Source organism: Akebia trifoliata, chromosome 1, assembly GCF_017979445.1.
Source record: "Akebia trifoliata isolate Shusen 1 chromosome 1, ASM1797944v1, whole genome shotgun sequence".
NCBI classification, from domain to species: Eukaryota; Viridiplantae; Streptophyta; class Magnoliopsida; order Ranunculales; family Lardizabalaceae; genus Akebia; species Akebia trifoliata.
Window position 1 is genome coordinate 6,293,881 of NC_141375.1, and position 14,679 is coordinate 6,308,559.

A 14,679-nucleotide genomic window follows, 5' to 3' on the forward strand; every position below is an offset into this window, starting at 1 on the left:
CTCAGAAATGCCAAGTATAATTCAAAGGAAAGGGTTCCTTCAAAACGAGATAGCTGCTTCAAAGTTTTTTTAGTTTCCCTTTGGTCCTTTGTCCCATTGCCCACCCCTTAATCAACATAAACAATGAAAGCAACAGGGGCGGAGCTAGGATTTTTTGGTAGTGGGGGCAAACTATGGTTAGTTGCATAGTTGAAGAACTTGAAGATGAATGGTTTAAGGAAGCAATTCAGAGGTTTTTTTATTAGAAGTTGAAGAAATGGATATTTAGGTCATTTCCAATTAGTATATGAGAAGGCCCGGTCAAGAGGCAATGTCATCAACAAAATATTGAGGTGGGGTGTGGGGGTGGGGCAAAAATTGGAGGGAGGTGAGGTGTGTGGGAGCAAATGGGGAGAGAGGCGAGGGAGTGGGGACAAATGGGGCATGTAATTGGTTGAAAATATAGGGGTGTCTCAAAGTTCTGTGGGGGCAATTGCCCCCACCAACTCCTTACTAGCTCCGCCCCTGAAAACAACCTTGTTTGGTGATTTCTAACCAATGGTATTCAAGTGATTTCATTGGTAATTTTTGATGAAAAAAAAAATGTTCAGTTCATTCAGCAATTTTGTTCCTTCATTCAATTTTATATGAAACTAATCTGAGTGATCCACAAATGACGAAAATGTCTCTTTGCTTGCCCCTCTTCTGATGAACAAAAATTAAAGCTTTCGTTTTTTATTTTTTTTCATAATTTAAAGAGGTCTTGAATGAGCTCCTCGAAAGGTTGATGTTCTCAATGTCTCGACTATTCACAGAATGCGAGAAGAAAATGAAGAAATTGAAGAATTTTCTAGGAATCTTACAAGATCAACTTGTTATGTTTTCTTTAATAGATGGTCAAAACATCTTCTGATTGATTATGTCAAGATATGAATTTATTTTTCCTATTCTTTTAGGATCTTCATCTTACACATTCCTATTCTTTATTTAAATATATGAAGTTTATTTTTATTTTGTATATGAAATTGGATTTGATCCAATCCATACTCGATCCAATTGTTTTCAAATCAGATCTAGATCCTAATATCAAGATTAACCCGTTCCATTGACAGTCCCATGCACCACATATTTGATCCAATTAATCATTAAAAAATATTTAAAATAAATTTCTATTTTTTTGGGATTTAAGATTTTATGTGAACCTAATCATAATTGTATCAACTATTGAAATTGTCTGAGTAGAGTGTTATAATGTTTTGTAATGATGATAATAATTTGAGCCAAACCTTTCTAATGATTGAATAGTGTGTTTTAATCTTTAATTGTGGTGTGATAAATAATTTGAAAAATTAAGTATAATAATTAAAAGTTGGGGTGTCAATAGTAGCTCTCTATTTTAATTAATAAAAAATTAAATTAAATTAAAAAAAAAAAAAGATTTTTCTTCCTAATTGTCGTCGGTAGGTCGCTTACCAACCTAGATCTATTAGATTCCAACTTTGAAAGCTAACATAGTGTCCGCCTTTGATGGACACTCTCATTACATCTTCCTAAGATAATAGCCCTTCGATCTACATCATTAAATATTGATCTAGCGGTTAAGACATTCGGATAACTGTACTCCACTTTCGACCCAAGGAGGATTCTATTGACAGAAAGAGTGGGCGGAGTGTGATTGATGACAGTCAACCAATTAAAAATTTATATAGTTTTGTTTTTAATGAGTCGTGATAATATAACTCGCAACGTGGCATACTCAAACTACTCCATGACGTGATAAGTTCAGGTACATTAGATCTGAACGCCTCGAGATGGATTGCACTTCCCCATAAAAATTGTATCCCGAGGCGTACAGATCTACGGTTCCCGAACTTATCCACGTCACGGAATCATTCGAGTATGCCACGTGGTAAGTCATGCTATCAGGACTCTTTTTTATTTGTTTTTTTTGTTCGTAAGACTAGATTTATTAGTACGGTCTATTTTTGAAATCCTCATTATTCGAACTTGCAAGATTCTCTGAATCTTTGATTCTCGAGCCACCGCTACAACTACTGAACGGCTTTAAGAATCGCGATTGTGGTCTAATCGATATCCATAGTATCCGGTTAAACCGGTCGGTCCGGTCTAACTCGGCCGAATGAACATCCTCTAGATTTAAATTTAAAGTAGTTGAAACTTGAAAGATATATGATTATTAGACTTAAAATATAATTAACAGTTTTTTATGTTGAGTCGTGTTGGGGTGACACAATATTTACTGTGATTCTCACAATTCTGGTGTGGACATGTATACATAATCGTAGATGATTTTTATTCATATCGCGAGGAAACACATCTATGGTTATGTGGACATCCCACGTCAGACTTGTGAGAATTGCAATAAATACTTTTTGTCATTTTAACATTTTTCTTTTATGTTATATAATTAATTTTTAAAATATAAAATTATACTTTACATAAAACATAAATATTATAATACACAAATTAAATCATTTATTTAAAATTTTTAAATTTTATTTTTTAAATAAATATTTAAAACAATTCTAAATTTTTTTAGTTTAATAGAAATCCTAATTAAGATTTAGATTCGATAGTGTTTTAATTTGATTAGTTTAGGTAAATTAATTTTAAAAAAATTTAAAAATAAAAGAATGATAATTTTGATTTTCTTAGTGATGGCCAAGAAATAAACGTTTTGAATTAAAATCTCCTTCTAGGGGTTAGTGATATAGAGGAACTGTGTGAATCAATAGATTTAATAGGTAAACAAACATTAATTTGAAAGAAAATAAAGTATGAAACTAAAAAGTAATTAAGCGAGAAAATATAATTGAATTGATAATTATTAAATTTTATTTTTGAAATTTCTTATATAGATAACTTCATAATAACAACTTACAAATATTCTAAAATAATAAAAGACAATTTTCCTAACATATCTATAATATAATAACAACTGACTAAACCTATTATAATTCAATATGGACACTTCTAAGTATTTCTAATAATAACCTAAAGAATAAAAATGAAATTAAAAAAAAAAAAATAGAAACCTAAAAATAAATTAGAGATTAAATAAATTAAAAACTAAATAAAACAAAAATTTCTTAAAATTGAAAGAGAAACTAATCTAACAACTTCTAAAATTAAAATAGACTAAACACATAGGACTAAAATCAGAATTGAATTGAGTACTGACCCAATCAGATCGACTCGAACCAAGTTGGTCGAACTTGAATTGACCAAATTTAACCAAGTCAACTCGATCTGAAATTATGGTATTCCTCATGTAGATATCCTACATCAGTTATCTTCGAGAATTTATCCTGAATATTATTTGATGTGTGTATAAAGGGGAGGGATTGATATTACAAGTGTCCAAGGATTAGTCGGGTGTTCTAAGAGGCCCGGACACCTTGGTTAAAAAAAAAAATCATCAACTTTTTTGAAAAACCTATTTTATTCTTGAGATTTGAATATTGAAGAAAATTAAATTTTAAGGTTCAAGAGTAAAAATATTTCTATATTCTATTATAAATAGATAAATCATGGATTAATTAGTGGATTCACCAATTTAATAAGGTTTTCCAATATTTGGAGAATTTTTCAATTTTTTTTAATTTGTAAAAATGGGAGAATTTTGTGACCATGACTACAAGTTTCTCAAATTTGGTTTGAGCCAATTTGATTGTCCGGTCAAACCGGACTCGACCGTTACCAATCCGATCCTTAAAACCGTTTCTCCAAACCGCGCTCGTGAAGCGAAAGCGGAAACCAAGATTTCTCTGTAACAGTAGAATCATCCCTTTGATTCCAATAAACTAGACTTTGAAGATTCTGATTTTAGTAACTCCAATCAATCTCACAATATAACCCTAGATTTTGAAATTTCCAATATCGAAAATTCCCTAACTATGGACCCTAGAATTTTTTTTTTTTTCCTTGAATTATCTCCAACCAATCTCACTATAAAAAGACAAAATACTGAGAGAGAAGAAAAAGTGATTTTGAATTGTGAGGTGAGATCTGAAGATAAGCTGCGAGTGAAAGAGAACGCAGCCAAGATTCGAATCTGTGATTCTAAGCAAAGAAAATATCAAAAATTTCAATTTATTTTTGTATTTTCTATTAATTTTTTTCTCCTCTTTAAGATCTATGGAGCAAAAGAGGAGAGAGAAAGAAACCAATTTCATCCATTGAAATTTAATCCATTTTCCATGGATTTCGATTACAGTCAATCTATTTTGAAGACAAAATGGTAGCCACGTTGGTTATAATCTCCTCTAACTTGTCCTTTTCCTCTTAACTTGCGCACCCTCTTAACCTACGCACCCTTCACCCACCACCACTACCACCCAATCCTCTCTCTATTTGAATTTTCAATATATATTTGAAACTTTTTCATCTTCTCTGCCCACACCTTCATGGGTTCGCTCTAATTCTTCTAAAAAAAAAAAATTATTTTTAAGCTTTCTTTTATTTTAGATTTGGGAATTTTTCTCTCAGAAAAATTCGAACAATGGAGCGTGCTCGACGACTCGCTAACAGATCGATTGTTAAGCGTTTGGTTTCCGAATCGAAGAATCAGAGGCAAAACTCTTCTTCGTCTTCTTTAATTTCGTCGTCGAGGTATGTTTCCTCTCTCGCTCCATCATGTTATCTGAGTTCAAATTTTAGATCTGTAATTGCATCATCTGATGCATTAATGAGAAAGAATGTGATGGGTAATGTGGGATTTAGTATTGGTTCTCAAACCCGATCGATACATATTGATTCGTTGAAACCCAATGACACATTCCCTCGACGACATAATTCGGCCACCCCTGAAGAACAGATCAAAATGGCTGAATCATGTGGGTTTCCAAATCTAGATTCGTTAATAGATGCAACTGTTCCTAAATCGATCCGAATTGAATCCATGAAATTGTCGAAATTCGATGAGGGATTAACAGAAAGCCAAATGGTTGATCACATGAAGAAATTAGCTTCGAAAAATAAGGTTTTTAAGAGTTATATTGGGATGGGTTATTATAATACATTCGTTCCACCCGTGATATTGAGGAATATTATGGAGAATCCGGGTTGGTATACTCAATATACTCCATATCAAGCCGAGATAGCGCAAGGACGTCTCGAATCTCTTCTTAATTATCAGACGATGATTTCGGATCTTACGGGCCTACCCATGTCTAATGCTTCGCTTCTTGACGAGGGTACCGCGGCCGCTGAAGCAATGGCGATGTGTAATAATATTCAAAAGTGGAAGAAAAAGACTTTTCTTATTGCGAGCAATTGTCATCCACAGACTATTGATATTTGTAAGACTAGAGCAGATGGGTTCGATCTACAAGTAGTTACCTCCGATCTCAAAGATTTTGATTACAAATCGGGTGATGTTTGTGGGGTTTTGGTTCAGTATCCAGGCACCGAGGGTGAGATTTTGGATTATGGGGAGTTTGTAAAGAATGCTCATGCAAATGGGGTGAAGGTTGTTATGGCAACGGATCTCCTTGCGTTGACAATGTTGAAACCTCCCGGTGAATTGGGGGCAGATATTGTTGTTGGGTCTGCCCAAAGGTTTGGTGTTCCGATGGGTTATGGCGGCCCTCATGCTGCATTCCTTGCCACCTCACAAGAGTACAAGAGGATGATGCCCGGAAGAATTATTGGGGTCAGTGTTGATTCGTCAGGAAAACCTGCACTTCGTATGGCAATGCAGACGAGGGAGCAACATATCCGGAGGGACAAGGCCACTAGTAACATCTGCACTGCTCAGGTCTGAGATTGCTCTTTGTCTGTCTTCTGTTTAATCTTTATCTTTACTATTATAATGAGAGAAGGCGGAGTAGAAGTGGTTCAACACCAAATTTTAGTATTCATAAATGCCCCCACTTTTATATTTAAATTTAATATAATCAGGGTCATTTTGGTAAAAAACCATCACATTGCTTAGTTTTCAAGATCACAGAAGTATTTTTTTTTACTATGTAATCTTCAAAGAGTCAGGATCCAGAATGGTGTCTATGAGGCGTCTTTTGGTAGGAGTTTAAGACACCTTGGGCTCCTAATCAATCTGTTTTTATTAGGCACTCAGCCCAATTTGTTTTTTTTCCAATAAATACATGCCACATACACACCCTATTTTGCTATAGGATCGGGACATCATTCTGGATCGCCACTCATCTTCAAAAACCCTTTAATCAACAATTTAAATTACAAATAAGCCCTTTTGATACATGTCCGTTTGCGTGTATGTAATATGTGTTAAGTTGTGGGTTGGGCTTTTAATAAAAGAAATATATAGGCATTGCTTGCAAACATGGCTGCCATGTATGCTGTCTATCATGGACCTGAAGGCCTGAAAACCATAGCTCAACGGGTCCACGGTCTTGCTGGGACTTTCGCTCTTGGGCTGAAAAAACTTGGAGTGGTGGAAGTTCAAGGGCATCCCTTCTTTGACACGGTGAAGATCAAGTGTGCCAATGCGCATGCCATTGCTGATGCTGCTTGCAAGAGTGAGATCAATTTGCGGATTGTGGATTCAAAGACTGTAAGTTTGATTTCATTTGAGACAGACCATTGATTGATGAATTATGTTTTGAAGTTACGAGTTCTAATTAAGGTGTGTCGTAACATTTCATTCAGGTAACTGTTTCCTTTGATGAGACAACAACCTTAGAAGATGTTGATGAACTTTTCAAAGTGTTTGCTTCTGGCAAACCCGTGAGTATCGGTATCTCTATCACATGTTGATAATTTTCGAACTTAAATGCATTATTTGACAGTACAAGCGTAACCTTTTTTTTTTCTAATTATAACTCTCAGGTGACCTTCACTGCTGCATCTCTTGCACCGGAGGTTCAGAATGTGATCCCAGCTGGGCTCGTGAGACAGAGCCCATATCTGACACACCCAATATTTAACACGTAAACACTTTCTAGTAGACCCACTTCTATATGATTTTGCATTTTATGAGCCAATCTGACCCTCATTACCATGTGTCAGCTTCCACACGGAGCATGAGTTGCTCAGATACATTCATAAGTTACAATCAAAAGATCTCTCCTTATGCCATAGTATGATTCCTCTGGGATCTTGTACCATGAAATTGAATGCTACAACGGAGATGATGCCAGTGACATGGCCTAGCTTTGCAGACCTTCACCCTTTTGCCCCTACTGAACAAGCACTAGGTTATCAGGTAATTGAAACTATTCATCGTCTACTTGGAACCATAGTAAAAAAAATCTGCAATTTTTGAAAAAATCACTATTTTAAATGTCTTCGATCTAATATATATGTTACATTTTATACTTGAAAAAATATTTTATTTTTTAATTTATCCGATGTTTTCCCGGCTATATTGATCTTTTGGCGACTTTTTCCGAAACTCTTTCTATGCTTGGAACTTACAATTCCGTCGAATCTTCTTAAGCACCAGTAAGCAAAATCTCCTTAACAGATTTAATTTATGGGTTTCCTGTAGGAAATGTTCAACGATTTGGGTGATCTCTTGTGTACAATCACTGGATTCGACTCTTTCTCATTGCAACCTAATGCTGGTGCTGCTGGCGAGTATGCTGGGCTGATGGTTATACGCGCATACCACTTGGTAAGTTGGTCCAACCATAAATTGTTGAGTCCTACTAGCCTTACTAACTTAGTAAGATTTCAACTCTTACTAAGGGTTGTTGACCTCACCTTGTGGCATCCAAAAACATGATCTGATCCCACAGGGTTGTAGAGGATAAAATGCTATGTACTTCTGAAAAAAATATTCACCGTTGAATTTAATTTTAAATTTGGGAGTTCCATGGAAGTTCAGTAGTTGTCCATTTCCAAAACCTTGGATCAGGCTCAAAAAAATAATTTTTTTTTTCAATCTGAGTTTTTCCATTAAGCAAAACTACCCTTAGTAAGACTTAAAATCTTACTTTGTAAAGATATTGTTTTTTCTAGATTGTTTGTTGCCGTTGTAGCAAGAAGAGTTTTTGAGATTGTACCCAGGCTTATAATGATACATTTGTTGAATAAAAATTTTAGGCGAGAGGTGACCATCACCGAAATGTTTGCATTATACCAGTCTCGGCACATGGGACAAATCCCGCTAGTGCGGCTATGTGTGGAATGAAAATTGTTGCTGTTGGAACCGATGCCAAGGGAAACATTAACATCGAAGAGTTAAGAAAGGCTGCTGAAGCAAATAGGGACAACCTATCTGCCCTTATGGTAAAGACATTTTGCCTTCTGTTCGGTAGTTGAATTCACCTTGAACACAAACTTTCTGAAAGTATTGATTCTTTTAAATGAACATTTAGGTTACGTATCCTTCAACTCATGGAGTCTATGAAGAAGGCATTGATGAGATATGCAAGATAATTCATGACAATGGGGGTCAAGTGTACATGGATGGGGCAAACATGAATGCACAGGTTGGTGTCTTTTGAATTGTGAATATATTTGAGATGACCAATTGTAAGAAATATTAAGATAGATAGTTTTATCATCTTTGAAGTATTGTTTGTGGATCTATTTTGTTTCTTTAGCAATGACTTCCTGTTTCTGCTTGCGATTTTAGAGCTGAGAATTGTAGTTCATAAAATGAAACGGAGAAAGTCTATAAGTATTCTAAAACTTTGAATTGAAGAGGTTTACTTTTTCTGCAATTTTCTTTGAGAAAAATATGCAGAATAAGGAAAAATGAGACATTAAATTAAGCGTTTTGTTGAATATAAATTATAAGCATAGACTTTTTCTCCCTTTTAACTTCAATGTAGTGATTGTCACTTTCATAGTATTTTTACAAACTAAATGCCAGTATTTTATTTTCATATTCTGATCTTATTCTATTGTCAAGTTGACATGCATTGAGATGTTCTCCTTCAAAGATTCATTCTTATTTGTTACTAATTTAAACTTTGTGGTGGATTACTACTATATTTATTTGTTTCTTACATATTCTTTAATGGTAGATTCTGTTCTGGTTTATATTCTGTTCTGATGAAAATATTCTCGCATTTCAGGTTGGTTTGACAAGCCCAGGTTGGATTGGAGCGGATGTTTGCCATCTTAATCTCCATAAAACATTTTGCATCCCACATGGTGGAGGTGGTCCCGGCATGGGTCCAATTGGTGTGAAGAAACACCTGGCACCATTTCTTCCATCTCATCCTGTGGTAAGATAATCTGTCAATTTTAACAATCAAATTTTAAAATTATAAATTGCTAGTTTAAAGTGAATTGTTATAGTATGTAAAGTTGTTTGTGCACGGACTAGACCTTATAAAAAATTGACTCTGAACTTGGGGTGCATGTTCTTGAGAATATATTTAATAAGATTTGCCTTGTATCTAATATCCACGCAAAACAGATTATTCCATGGTTTATAAGAAAAATAAAAATGAAATAATAGGACTTGGTTGTTAATTCAATCATAGATTTCATGGTTCTAGTTCAATTACAGGTATTGGTGTAAATTTATTATGACATGGGTACCAGTACATATACATTTCCTACCTCCAAAGTAGAAAGTGGGCCTAAACTAATTTATTCAGTGACTTGGCACTGGTTTGAAAACTCGAAGCAAGATAGCTTTTATTACAGAAACTTGGCGAAAATAGTCTAGTAACACTTTCTTGAGATATAAATTCAAATAGATGTATGGTTGTATTATTGGGTCTTTATATGCATGTTTTTTCACCTATTAAAAGAAGTCCATTTTTCTGTTTGTTAGGGTATAGGATATATTATATTTAGAGGGGCTATCTTCTTTTTCCTACAAACTTCATGATGTTAATATACATGCTAAGAGTATATTGGTGTTTGTTCTTTGAAACTTGGAATCTCCTCAAGTTTCAAAGTTCAGAGGTTCTTCTTTAATTTTTCTCTTGCTAAATGCAGAACCCATTGTAGAACATCTCCATGGTCGAGGTTCTAACTTCTCTTGTGTCATATTATGAAGGTACCTACCGGTGGTTTACCAGCCCCTGACAAGTCTCAGCCGCTTGGTACTATTTCTGCAGCACCTTGGGGCTCTGCACTTATTTTGCCCATTTCGTACACGTACATAGCAATGATGGGGTCTAAGGGTCTCACAGAGGCATCAAAGATAGCGATCTTGAACGCAAACTACATGGCAAAACGTTTGGAGGTCTCCTATTCTTCTTGAATGATCTTTTGCATTCTTTTTTTGAACTCACTCTGGGTTTTGAAAATACATGGGTGACAGGCACAGGTTGCAACCCTTGTTTTTTAAAAAGAAAACAAGGGTAACTTTGTCACTAACCATTCTAAATGAGCTTTCTTTGGAGAAGGTGATGGACAGGTGAAATGCAGTTAGGGCTTAGAAGGGGTTGGATTCAGCTCGGATCTGAGTATATCCATATTCAGATCCAATTTTTTATATCTGAACCCAAATCCGACTCGAAGCCTACTAGATAAACCATATCCAAACCATTTTATTTCACTTAATCCAGATCCGGATCCGACCCGACTGAATTACTTGATTCGGGTTGGATCGTATTGGCTAATTCCGAATAGTTCAACATTTTTTTCTTCTGTACTTGTTTGGTAGTTGCTATACTATTCTATTTTACCATTATAATCCATTTATTTTATAAGATTTATGTTATATTATAGTAGTAGAAAATGATATTTTGAAAACATAAAAATATACTTTTGAAAGCAATATATAATTTGGATCCAGGCAGATATATGGATTGATCCGTATCTGTCCCGAATCCATCTTGGATCACGGGACTTGACATCAAACCATATTCGACCCATTTTTTATTTGGATCTATTCCAAGGACCCAAACCCTCTAAATTCGGATTTCGGATCACTCGAATTTTGGATAAAATCCGACCCATTTTATGCCCTACATGCAGTCGGCACCTTAAACTAAAAAATGACTTCTTGAAAAATACGTGGATGTCTTCACCTTTTAAAATGGAGGTTTAGACTTTAGCTTCAGCTCCCATGCCAGGTTGATCCTGCAGATTGGTTTTTTTCTTCATTTTTTTATTGTTATTTTTGTTTTAATTGCACATCGTGTTTTACAGGAGCACTACCCAATTCTTTTCCGTGGTGTCAATGGAACAGTTGCCCATGAGTTCATCGTTGACTTGAGAGGCTTTAAGGTACTTAAAATTAACAGTTCTTACGATATTTACTCATTTTTGATGTAAATCTTTTGCTCATGTGACTGTATTTGATTGTTGGTACAGCATACTGCTGGGATTGAGCCTGAAGATATTGCCAAACGTCTCATGGATTATGGGTTTCATGGACCAACAATGTCGTGGCCTGTGCCAGGCACACTTATGATTGAACCCACTGAAAGCGAGAGCAAGGTATATTCTTTCTAATGAAATAGTTTTTTTTCGTTTTCAGTTTTCTTTTATTTAGTTTTATTTGAACTTTAACTTGTCTTGTAGGCTGAGCTAGACCGATTTTGCGATGCCCTTATATCAATTAGAGAAGAAATGGCTACGATTGAGAGTGGGAAAGCTGATATTCACAACAACGTCCTTAAGGTAAATACCGAAGATTCTAAGTTTGTTCACCACAGTTCATGGATTCAAAACTTGGTTTGACGTCTCGTTTCAGACGAGATAAACCATTTAATTCAGTCTATAAAGATTTATTTATATACATTTGAATGAAAATAATTATAATTTTTAAATAAAATAAGAGAGATTAGAAGATGTGTAGTTATAAAAAGATTAATTATTTTAATCAAAATCTACAAAATTCCAGTTGGCTCGGCTGAGTATTATTGACTTGTCCAAGATTTTCAAAGTATCGTCCGAGTCATCTCATTTATCTGGCAACATGGTGTAGAGACTGAGACACCATGTATATCCATCTCATTCCTGAATGATACCGAGATGACTTGGGCAAGTCATCTCAGTCTGGGATGAGATTTAAAACCGTGCCGCAGTAATGAATTTTTATCTTAAAAGGCATGAGAATCTGTATAATTTTAACATGCATGTACACCCATCATACCTGAGAATACAGTTAAGTTTACTTTAATGAAGCTTTGGAGAGAGTAACTAAGAAGTAACATGTGCAGGGAGCACCTCATCCTCCGTCGCTGCTCATGGCAGATGCATGGACAAAACCATATTCACGGGAATATGCCGCCTTCCCCGCCTCTTGGCTCAGAGCTGCCAAGTTTTGGCCTACAACAGGTACATGTAGCTTACCAACCATTTATTTGCTCTGAAGAACATAAATTAACACAAAATCTTTCCAAAGATGACCTCATGGTTCTCCTTATTTTGCTCATTATTCATTCCTGTTGCTTTGTTTATTTACTTAGGAGTTTATATTGCCACACTAACTTTTATTTATAACACACAAGTGAATGAATCTAATTAGAATAGGCGATGCAAGGATGTAAGACTTATCCCTCTCTTTCTCTCTCTCTCCCTCTCTCTTTGTTCCATTTGAAAGTTTATCTCCACCTCCTAGACACCAATTGAGAGCTTCTATTGGAACCCCAACTTTTACTTATTACACCGCAATTAAAGATTGAACAACTTTTACTTGTTCTCAGCCATTCACTTATTCTCTTTATTTTTAATTGGGGTGTAATAAGTAAAAGTTGGGGTGCCAATAGAAGCTCTCTTTATTTATTAGTTGGTATGGAAATATAAGCTCTTTTTTTTTCTTTTTAAATGATGTGGTGCTTAATATTAACTTGATCTTATGTGATATTGATGGTCAGGACGTGTGGACAACGTGTACGGTGACCGCCATCTCGTCTGCACCCTTCAACCAGCCTCACAGGTGGTTGAAGAACAAGCTGCGGCTACTGCCTAGTCTCTTGTATGTTGCTGCTGTGTGCTACAAGGTTTCTTTAGAAACTGAAAACCACCTTTTCTTCTTAAAATTGTATATAAAACAACCCATATCGAGGGATACTCTTTATCTTCCTAATATATTATTTGATCCGCTGCTTCGATAAATTGTCTCCTGATTGCAACTTATGTGGTGTATTTAGGTCTAAACATGGATCTGATTCGGCTCAGATCAGAGTTATCCATGTCCTGATCCATATTTCTTTATTTGGATCCGAATATATATTTGAATCCAACTTGGATCCTATTAGATAAACCATATCCGAACCATTTTGATTTCACTTTGTCCCGATCTGACATGACAAAATTGCTTGATTCGGGTTGGATCGAGTTGGATAATTTCAGATAGTTCCAACATTTTTTCCCTTCATATACTTTTTTAACATTAGAATCGTCTTATTTTATTAGAATTTATGTTATATTAACGTAGTAAAAAAAGGATATTTTCAAAAACAATCTAAAATTATAATTTTCAAAGCAATGTATAATTTGCTTCTAGGCTGATATATGAATGGATCCATATCCGACCTAGATCTGACTCGGATTATGGGACATCAAACCACGTCCAACCCTTTTTTTCTTTCGGATCTATTCCAAGGACCCAAACCCGCAAAATTTGAATTTTGGATTACTCAGATTTTGGATAAATGTCGACCCATTTTGTGCACTAGCTGTAGTTATTGATGTTTCTTTCTTTCTTTGTAGGATCCTGAATTGAATCAAATATCCAAACCTCGTCTTTATACGAATAGATAAAAAAAAAAAAATTATACATTTTACTATGTCCAAAACCAATGCCTTAGCCCAACCTCTTTGCACAAGAGTAGATTTTTGGAGTTTCTCACCAAAAAGTAAAAGTCTTTCCACGCAAGAGCAAAAATGTCAAGAAATTCTATCCAAACGTTTGCTAGTTCCCCGCAGAAGTAAAAGTCGTCAAGGAGCTCTATCCAAAGTGCAAGTCCTTGAGAGTTGAGACTGAGCTTATATCTTATTTTACAATCCCTACCCATATTATTAGAGTTCTTCTTCTTGTTCTTTGAGGACCTTCAACTTAAATATTTCTTCTAACTTGAATTTTGATTGGCCTTCGTTGAGCATTCCCAAATCATCTCAAGCCAACCCTCATAGTTTATTTCCTAAAACTCGTCTTAATAGAAAAATAAAATAAAGGAAAGTTATACTTGAGACGCCTCTAACTTCTAAGGATGGGTCAAAATTAAAAAAATAATAATAATAATTTTTTTTTTATTCTAACATAGAGTGCCTAAAACAATATTTAACTTTTTGAAGTGCCCAAAAAAATATAAGGGGCCCTTAGAATTTCTCGGCGCATCAATAAAATTTCCCCAAAATAAAACCTTTGTAATTAGGAGTAATTGGACTATAGTCTTGTAGCTTCTTGAAATGGTATTTGTTGAAAATACATGGTACTTAATGTTTCCTCCCACTGAAGAAGCAAAGGATCCCATTAATGGCAACCATGGGAAAAGGGCATTCTTTACTCATTGCAGAAACATTTATTGAAGCTGGAGTTGTGTGCATAGATCAGATGTTGATAGAATTTTTCGGATCCCACGATGACATCCAAAAAATCTATATAAAATTTTAAAAATTTTAAAGTCCGTAGTCCAGCTCAATTTCAATTCTTTCTAGAGGCATCAAACTATGTTACTAGTTCGTGGGTTCATTCAGTTCGAATTTGGATTCGTGATTCGTGGTTCACTACTCGAAAACAAACCTAGTTCATAGAGGTAGATATAGATGAGGGAATTTGAAGGTTGAAATGAAGAGAAAGGTAAAAAATAAAAATAAAAAGTTTGAAAATGGTAG

The 14,679-nt window shown here is 34.9% G+C and overlaps 1 protein-coding gene across 1 annotated transcript; it reads left to right on the forward strand.

Moving 5' to 3' along the window:
- The first annotated feature begins 4,003 nt into the window (after positions 1 to 4,003).
- On the forward strand, positions 4,004 to 12,957 carry LOC147410557 (glycine dehydrogenase (decarboxylating), mitochondrial). The gene is made up of 15 exons (XM_086436763.1): positions 4,004 to 5,758; positions 6,287 to 6,532; positions 6,628 to 6,705; positions 6,808 to 6,908; positions 6,988 to 7,183; positions 7,469 to 7,594; positions 8,026 to 8,211; positions 8,301 to 8,414; positions 9,006 to 9,158; positions 9,944 to 10,132; positions 11,044 to 11,121; positions 11,209 to 11,334; positions 11,419 to 11,517; positions 12,060 to 12,177; positions 12,717 to 12,957. Exons 1-15 carry the CDS (start codon positions 4,502 to 4,504, stop codon positions 12,809 to 12,811), a joined length of 3,162 nt encoding a protein of 1,053 aa, XP_086292889.1. The 5' UTR covers positions 4,004 to 4,501; the 3' UTR covers positions 12,812 to 12,957.
- Positions 12,958 to 14,679: the final 1,722 nt, after the last annotated feature.